The 10,000-nt window shown below is 42.2% G+C and overlaps 1 protein-coding gene across 1 annotated transcript in view; it reads left to right on the plus strand.

Annotated features, from left to right (window-relative positions):
- Positions 1-10,000, plus strand: part of sema3c (sema domain, immunoglobulin domain (Ig), short basic domain, secreted, (semaphorin) 3C) — a 197,438-nt gene that overhangs the window by 83,327 nt on the left and 104,111 nt on the right. Inside the window, exons 2-3 of the mRNA XM_084330082.1 lie at positions 3,235-3,395; positions 7,890-7,952. Coding sequence (XP_084186208.1) covers positions 3,235-3,395; positions 7,890-7,952 — 224 coding nt within the window. The remainder of the gene's footprint in view (positions 1-3,234; positions 3,396-7,889; positions 7,953-10,000) is intronic.

Raw genomic sequence — 10,000 nt, forward strand, 5'->3', positions numbered from 1 at the left:
CTCCAGAGGGTACATGGCCCGCCTGTAAGGTGTCGGAGAGAGCGAGAGGTCCTGCTGTGTCCCATCTCTGCACCCCGAGATCAGAGGCCTACCACCCCTCCCTCTGTGGAGGCAGCAACATGACAGTCTCCGATTGCCTCCGCTGGGAAAACAACGCACAGAGTTCACCATAATAATAACAGTTATTTCACCCCACAACACCCCACAGACAAAAGAATGGAGAGTACTGCCTATGTTTATTCGCTCTGGACAGATTTCTAAAAAGTCAGTCTGTGCAAAGCAGATGGACTATATCCCGTTTTAAGCAGGCCTCATTAATGACTTTGTTGTGCCACTTTGTGCTTAAGGCGAAACAGAAGCTAAAGCCACAGACTTGTTAAATTAAATCTCTTCCCCCTCGAGTCTAAAAAGAAAAGGTAAAAATAAAGCATGGTCCAAAGTGTTGTTAAATCTCCCCCATCTGCTTATTTTTGGAGGATGCTAAGACTGTGGTTTTGGCATGGGGTCCGGAGCCCAGTGTGTTTTTAATTAGTTGCTAGTTACTCCTTCCCCCCCTCTGTGGCATCATGGCTCACTTCCTAGTACTTTGGCAAGGGCGAAGCGTGCAAGATCTCCACAGCCTCTTCGGAGCTATAGGATCTAATGCCGCAGCCTGAGCCCTATATATGATCTCCTCGGCTTTGAAGCACACGGCAGAATGTGGTATTTCTTCTCCGTTACATGCACGTCTGCTCTTGGAGCTCGACGGGGCCCCTTTCACTTTCAATTGAGTTTCCGCCAAGTCAGGTGAAAACAAACCGTCTTTTGTGTATGTTCTTCATTAGCTCCCTTCAAGATGCTCTCGCCTTCGGTCATACGACATTATCCACAATACCCCGCGCTCTCGGGAATATCTCTGAGACTCATATAATATAATAGGGGTGTAACGGTACACAAAAACCACGGTTCGGTACGTACCTCGCTTTTGAAGTCGCGGTTCGCGGTTCATTTCGGTACAGTGGGGGAAAGTTTGCAGAACGTGGCTTTCCATGTTCCACTCGGGGGTGACGTAGTGTGCAGTTACTGTTAAGTAGGGCTGTCAACAAATATTTATATATTCAAATTAATAATCGACTTGTGAAAAAAGTCTCTCAGTGGTGTGTGTTGGCTGATCGAACAACATCCGCCCCTTTGTGCAAGTAATATTTTGGTGGGGGGGCTTTGGAGTTTTTAATTTTAATGCACAGGGGGAAAAAAAAGAACGCACATGGTTAAAGTAGCGTTGTATTCGTTCGCTACACAGCACGTACTGAACTGAAGGTCCCATACTGAAACGGTTCGGTACGAATATGTGTACCGTTACACCCCTAATATATAATAATAACCATATACTGTGATTTAACTCAGCGGCATAGGGTAAGTGGAGAGAGTGAAGAGGCATGGGAAACGCTCTCAAGTTGTTTAAAGTTAAACAACCCAGGCTCTATGTGGCATATGGCAGAATCACCAAACACAAGTCTATGATCAGTGAGAGAGAGAGAGGGGGGAGAGGGGGTGGCACAGGAAAGCCACTTTCCTCCCCAAGATAAAAGGCCCCATTCTCTCTAAAGCATACGTTGGATGTTAATGAAAATGTGACCTTAGCCTAAGGCACCGTGCGGCACACAGAGTAGGAAACCTGTTTGTTGATTAGCGGTGAGGCAAAAACAAAGGGAGCTTAGAGAAGGTCGAGGGAGGGGAAAGGGAACGTATGGATAGCGTATGGATCTGTTTTGTCCTCCTGTCCCCCTCCTCGCTCTCAAAAGAGATTGAAAAAGTGATAAATATGCATGAGGCTGGCTTTGACAGCGGAGGGCTTTGACGGTGCGGTTGGCGGAGAGAGTGCTCTGCCTCTGGAATGAACAAAATAGCCGAGGATGTTAACCTCGCGTATGAGAACGATATGCATTTTTTTAACAAGTTGGCCAAGACTCTGGAAGAAGTGCCGATATCACTATTCTGGGTTCCCCCCAGAATTGATTAACCCTTTCACTACCACACTACCAAAGGGTTAACCGCTTCACTGCGACAATACAGAATGTTAACCCTTTCACTGCCACACACGACACCCTTTCATAACGACACTACAGAAGGTTAACCTTTCACTACCACACTACAGACGCTTAACCTGGTAATGTGGTAGTGAAAGGGTTAAGAAAACACCATCTCCAGTTCCCTTGCCATTTGTTCCAATGTTGTGCACTGGCATTTTATTGTAATGTTCCACACTGTTAAAAAAATCCCAGTGCATTATTTAATAATAATATAATAAAACGTCATTTGTATAACACCTTTCATACAAGAATTGCAGCTCAAAGTGCTTCACAGCAGTAAAAAAAAAAAAAAAAAAAGACAATGCATAAAGTGCAAACATAAAATAAGTGTAAAAGGAGCAGCAAAATAGACAAGGTCAAGGTACAGTAGGCTAAGGCATAGGACATTAAATCACATAGTTTTTCATATTGTGATCTAACATCTTAATATGCCTCTTTGATTACAGTTTGATTATCACTTAAAGGAACTTTTGGGGGAAATTTGCTTATTTGCCCTGGAGTTAGACAAGCAGATACATACCCTTTTCTTCTCTGTGTATGCATTAGGCTTAGGGAACAGCCGCACCGTTAGCCTAGCTTAGCGTCATTCACTGGAAGTAGGTGTGCCAGTATAGCCTTCCCAACAGTCACGAAATACACTCCTAATACAACTCCAAAACTTTCCTGTAAACATGTTGTGACCTGTGTAGCCTTATTTACCACGTAATCTTTTTTTTTTACATTTTCATTTTCTAAGCAGATATATAGGCCTACTCGGATATTTTTTTGCCGAACCACTGCTGCCTGGGCGCAGTGATTTCATCACCTCAAAAGCCCTGTTGTTTTTTTTTAAACTGAGCTTTTGAGGTGATGAAATCACAGCGCCCAAAAATGTTCCTTTTCCAAAAAATATCCGTGTTCCTTTAACACACATAAAATGTACATATAAAATCATGAAGTTGGCAGATACACGTACAAAATGTGACTCTACATTTGACAAAAATGTGTTAAATATTCTTTAGGGGGCGTTACCATGTAACCTCAGTGTTTGAGTCCAGCTATTGACCTTTTGTTGCATCTCACCCACTTCTTCTCTCCCTGCTATCCTGAAAAAAAGGCACTCCTTTATAGAGTCAAATATACAGTGTGATTGAATGGTTGTTTCTCTCTGCCTCGTCTCTAGACCTACTGGAGTCCCCGTCCTTTGAGCACTACAGCCTCTCGGACAAGGCCATGGACTACCGGATCCTGCAGATGGACGAGGACCAGGACCGGATGTACGTGGGCTGCAAGGACCATGTCCTCTCCATGGACATCAACAACATCACCCATGGCGCACTGAAGGTGATTGATTGATTGATTGATGGATTTTTATTGTGGATTAGAGACTTTATCATCCAAGGGATAAAAACATGATAAAATGCAAGCACTTATTTCCATCCATGGTCCCTGGTATTAAGAAACAGGTATACATCAACATAAAACATCATCATAAAACATTAAGATACAATATGCATATACAGTTGAAGATAAAAGAATAATAAATATGCTCTCTCTTTCCTATACCGATAGCCGTGTTCGTACAGACTTTTTGAAGCCGGTTAACCCGGGGGCCTGTTTGATGCTGCTGGGCAGGCTGTTCCACAGTATTGCAGCTGAATAAAGGAAGGTCTGCTGGCCGTACTAAATAAGTTTAAATCTAAAAGGGACTATGTTTGTGTCTCTACCTCTGGTTTCATGGCTGTGATTATTTTTGACATATTGGAAGTAATATTGTGAAGGTAGCTTGGCACAGAGCAGAAATGCAATACCTGTGTACATGCAGTATCTCCATCAATTAGAGCAGGGGGTCGGCCGCCGTGGGCAAGCATACGCATGCTGCACGCCATCATCGGAACGTGGCCTGGGTAATCATTGGCACACTGGCGATCTAGAAATAAATCAGATAAATACATCTGACACTGTAAGAAGTAGGGGCTTCAACCCCCTGCTGGGACCTGCTTTGCTAAAAATGTATGCGCTCATGCAGGGGTGCAGCTTCCTATAGGCAACATAGGCGGTTGACTAGAGCGCCACCCAGAGGTGGGCGCCAAAAACTGCATCCAGCTAAATAAAAATAAAAATATATATTATTAATATTGTTTATTATTTTTGTTTCTGGGCAGACGTTTTTACGCCCCTTCTATATCTGCAACCAATATTTTTACATTTAATTTTTTTTATCTAACATAACATTTATTTGGGGGAGGGGGCGCCAGGGGTGAAGCTTGCCTAGGGCACCAAATGTGCTAGGTCCGGCCCTGCGCTCATGGCAGTGTAAGGTGCTTTGGATGGAAGGGTCCGCCGAACGGCATGTTATAAATTATATAATTTAAGGCTGTCAATCTATAAAAATATTTAATCTGATTAATCGCATGATTGTCCATAGTTAATCGTGATTAATCGCACAATCACATATTTTGTATCTGTTCTAAATCTACCTTAAACTGATCTTTTTCAAGTTTTAATACTGTCATCAACAAGATTTTTTTTTTATAATAATAATAATTTAAAAAAGAAAATGTAAAAAAATAAACGTTAATCTTGCGTAAAGAAAAATGGTGCCGTTAAAAGAATTTTGCGTTAACCTGTTAATAATGCGATAACTTTGACAGCCTTCATATAATTACAAAGCTGTTCCCTTTAGATACACCATATAGCCTATATTTCATTTGACATGCAATGTGAATGTTAGTCTGCGGTGTGTTGTTGCCAGGGTTGATATTTTTTATTTTATTGAACTCTCGCTGCTGAAAGAGGAAATTTAAATAACACTGAACATTAAATTTAGCACCACATAAAGTGATGAAGGCTGAAAGGCTTAACATGCACCATACTACAGTACCTCCACAGTGGTGTTATCGCGATCTGTGTGATGCTGTGCAAATTATTATATAACTCCACCCCCCCCTTAATTAGACCCATTTTTTTGGGGGTTACGCAAAGAGCATTTCAAATGGTTGCTCGCAAAAGCGGTTCGCGTGAGAATGGATTCATAAGCTCACCGAAGCTCACATGATTCTATACGCTGAGACAGAGTTATGGTCGGTGTAATTGACAAGCATAAGGAGCATAAACAGATGGGGGAAGCGTTTAGTTTCCATTTGGCGTGAGTAAATCCCATGATATATTCATGGCACCAGACCTTTAAGCACCTGCACGCAGGGTTTGATGACGTTGACAGGCTATCATTGTGCACTATGCCTGTATGACTGAACGGAAGACTGACACTTTTTTCCTCTGTAGCTTATTTTTAAATGTATTGAATTCCGTCAGCGATCCATAATATATACGGTTCCACCTGTTGCTCTCGTCAGGAACGCACACCGGAATGTGCCTTGGTGATAATAGGTGACGTGTCTTGATTTGTGCATCCTCGTGGCGTAACATTTATGGACATCTCTATTATCCAATCGGCAGCGATTTAATCTTGTGACATCATCACAAGGACCTCCAGCTTTTTTTTTATATATATATATTATTGTGACGAGCCTGGTGGTGTTCAGACTCGCCACGGTTCAAAAACAAACTAATTCGAAGGTCCACACAAGATCAATATCAATCAATACGAATATTTATTGATTATGGGCAGAATTAAGTTTGATAGGCAAAGAGAATGGTCGTAATACAGTCCGATGGTCAAACCACAAAAGAGGCTCTAGTACAAAAAGAAGGGATTGTTCAATACTCAGGGTATAGTCGTCCGGTCCAGAGTCAGTACACAAGGGGGTTTCTCAGCCAGTCTAGGGTCCAGTACCACGAACACCTCGCTTTCTCCTCTCCTCTCACTACTTCTCACCTTCACAACTCCGAATATAACAATCTCTCTCTCTCAATACAACAACTCCAACCTCACCTCCACTCAACTTACCTCTGACTAACCTAGTGGCTTTGTAGTGTCTGTGTATGGGGTGTGTGCACGTGAGATCTCCTGTCCTTCACATATCCATGAGAGGGGGGGTGATATCTGCCACAATATATATATCTGTTTATTGAGTTTTTTCAGTGCAACCAACAGATTTTATGTGCTTGAAAGTTTTCCATTAGAAACACAGAACGGAATACAAAGGACAACAGACATCAAAACAAAGTGATAGACAGACAAACAAACAAACAGTTTCAGAAGAAAATTCTAATAATAGTCAAAAGAAAATAATGAGATACATTTAAAAAGGTGAGTACAGCGATTCATAGGTCAACCAACTCTGGTGTTGATTTGAGAAGTCATGCTCATACCAAATATCTTGCATTGACAGGTGCATCAAGGGAGAAGGTTTTGAAGGGGAGGGAGGAGTGAATAGTGTACCATGGATATTGTGTGGGTAAATATCTGGGACTCATTATTATTTCTGATTGAATTCTGCCACTTCACTATTATTACTATGTTCAACTCCATTACTATTATTATTGCTATTATTATATTTTCTGCCTGCACCTCCCCCTCCCCAATGCTGATATGACACTTGAATATCCCCAAGGGAATTAATAAAGGAACACTTGACTTGACTTGTACTAACCTATATATATATATATATATATTAGGGCTGTCAAGGTTAATGCTTTAACTTTGGAGATTAATTTAAATGATTTAGATAGATTAATCTATTAAGATTAATCTATGAAGTGAAAAATCTTCAACATTCTGAACTTTCAGCAGTATATTTGCTTGTTCTTTTTTTGCATCGACTCATGCACCTTTTTGAAAATCATCTGACATGAAGATGGAACACATTTTTGTTAATATGATTTATATTACTGGTAGTTCATACAAGACATTATCGTCCTCTAAGCCAATCTGCACTTTAATATAGGCCTGGGTTGTTTTTATTTCTGTTAGCGCCGCGGATATAAGAAAGAGGTCTAGCTGAGTCAATGTTGATGGTTTTGTTGAACATTTGTATTTCACAGGAGAGGAACTGTATTCAAAGAAAGCTATTAAAATAGTCTTTGAATCTATGCTTTCTTTGTGTTGATTTTACATTAATTCCATGATTTCACTCAAGTAAATATCTGTTAAAAGCTTCTGTCTTAAGTAGAAAAATGCTATTTTTAATCTAGATTCATCTAGATTAATTACAGAAAATTGTGAGATTGGGGCGGCTGAGTGGCGCAGTGGGCAAGGCGCTCACCACTAACGCAGGAGATGCTGGTATCGAGCCCAGCTCTCGGCGTTGCTACCGGCTTGGCCGGTCGTTCATACTAAGTGGGAAAGCTGGTGGGTGGGGATTGGACGTTGTGGACAGCGACTCCTACAGGTCGGTTGGTGCGCCTGTACAGCAGAATCAGGAAGTATCGGGGGCAGTGTGAGCCTCCCACGCGTTACTCCTCGCCACTGAGAGATCGCGCTGTTCAGGTGAAAAGATGCGACAGCTGCCTCCTCGTGTACGGGAGGGGACACGTGATGCAAGGATTGGTCCTCACTGCAGCCGACCAGTGGGAGGCATAGTCTAGCATCGTTCGAGACAGGGGAGGGGAGAATTGAAGGGAGAATTGGCGAGGCGAATTTGGAATGGGAGAAAAATAGAAAAATAATGAGAAAAAGTGGATAAAAAAAAGAAGAAAATTGTGAGATTAATTAGTAAAAAAAATGTAATCTATTGACAGCACTAATATATATATATATACTATATACATTATTCACCACACCCATATCTAATTGGAACCATGTCTTGCTCTCTTTTGTCGTACATTTTCTCAAGCCCGTCTCTGGCAACAGCTTCGCATCAGCATTTTTTCCCAGACTATAGGATACCGGAGAAATAAGCCCATATTGAGCTGCTGTGTTGTTTCTCCCACCAGGTGTTTTGGCCTGCGTCTACCAGCAAGATTGAAGAATGCCAAATGGCTGGCAAAGACCCCACGGTAAGGATACTCATAAAGCCTCCACTGATCCCTCACCTGGGAACAACTTGTGCTTTTTTTTTGCCATAACGTGGTTCAGACCTAGATTGAGTAGTTTGTAATCGACTCATAGGAGTATTTTGGGCAAAGAGGCTGGATACAGGAAGAGTAATCAATCAAAAACAATCGTAAATTAGAGATATTCGTCTTTGCAAATGGTTCAGCTCTATATGTCCCGGACCGGTGCTGGGTGGGTCCAACCCTACACGTGCAGCAGGCAACAGATGTTCAGCCCCGGAGGACCGTCGACTGGCCCGGCTCGACTCAGTCCTGCTGGCTTCAGCTCTTGTTTGTCAGGATGAAGATTAGGCATGGGAGCAGAGGGCCACAGTCCACCTTACAAAAACAAACCAGTATCAAAGTGCACAAAATGGAGACTTGGTCAGACACAGCCGGCGAGGGTGTGAGTCCTGGTCGTTGCAACAGCAAGGTCAAGGTTAAGTTCAACTTTATTTATATAGCACATTTAAAACCAACCGACGTTGCACCAAAGTGCTTTACAATATAAAAACAGAGAAATAAAAAAAAAATACAAAATACAGTATACACAAAATCAAAAGCTGCAATACATTAAAACAATCACGACACGACCAGGGATGTATGGCTTAACAAGCCTCAAAACGCCTCAAAAAGGTGAGTCTTTAGTTGAGCCTTAAAATGCTCTAGGTCTAGGGTCTGAGCAGACCTAATTTGTAGTGGAAGACTGTTCCACAATTTAGGGGCAGCCACCACAAAAGCTCGGTCACCTTTTGTTTTTAGCCTAGACCTTGGGACATCTAAAAGTAGTTTGTTTGATGACCTCAGTGCTCTAGCAGGGGTGCAAGCATGGAGAAGTTCAGCTAGGTACTGAGGGGCCAGACCATTTAAAGCCTTAAACACAAACATCGCAATTTAAAAATCAATCCAGAAGCGAACAGGGCTCTTCTTGGTCGGTCGGGACCAACCCTGGTTCAGCAGGGAGGGGATCTGTGGGAGATAGCATGAACCTCTGTGCGCGTTGCACCCTCCCAGTGAAACTCATAGTTGTCTGGAGAAAAAGAGTGCCCCCAGCGACTCCACATGCATTGGAGGAGACATTTGGCAGTCTACACCCCCCCCCCCCCCCCCCCCTCCAGACCGACATGAGGGTGGCGCAACGACCAGGATCGTGACACACACTGGGGATTTGCATAATGACTACAATGGGGAGAGCAAAAGGGAGAAAACGGTGAAGACAAAAAGCGTTCCCAGATGGACGCAGCTCATTGCCTAAGACGCCCTAGCGCCCTCTATGGACCAGCCGCCACTGAGAGCACAGCAGGCAAGAACAAACGAAGGAGTGGAATATAATAGATTTGAATGAAACCATATGCAATGTTGCAGAATGTTAATATGTAATGTAACTCTTATAATATATAAATATATAAAGTAACTATTGTAAGTAAGGGACATGAACTGGAAAACAAATGTGTACTTGTAGTACATACTGTATTAGTAATGCGTCAACAACATCCACTGCCATTTCAATCTATCAATCAGTCAATTGATCAAACTTTATTTGCATTGCACATTTCATACAGAGTTGCAATACAATGCATTTCACAAATATCAAGTAAAAGTGTTTGGTTTTACTGAGTTTATTGAGATTCTTTTTTTGATGCATGCACAGTCGAGGGAGGGCCCACAGGGAAGGGGTTTAACTGCCATTCTATCAATTAGGTCTGTCCCCGACTAAGGATTTGTATAGTCGACTTTGATTGGCCAAAATTTGCCGATAGTTGACTACCCCCCTCCCCCCCAAAAATATATATACAAAAAAATATAAATATATATATTTATTTTTTTATCATTCCATTTGGGCTGTGGGGGGGTGCTTAATGTCTGAAGGAGTCGAACGCATGCAATTGGTCCACTGATGGATACATCTTGATATTTGTCTAGTGTGTTCATTAGACGAGTGAAATCCTCTTTCAGTGCCTCTGTGCCCATTTTCTTAGGCAGTTAGCCTCACTGGTATGCGCGCCATTAGC

This window comes from Notolepis coatsorum (assembly GCF_963971535.1).
Source record: "Notolepis coatsorum genome assembly, chromosome: 15".
In the NCBI taxonomy this organism is placed as follows: domain Eukaryota; kingdom Metazoa; phylum Chordata; class Actinopteri; order Aulopiformes; family Paralepididae; genus Notolepis; species Notolepis coatsorum.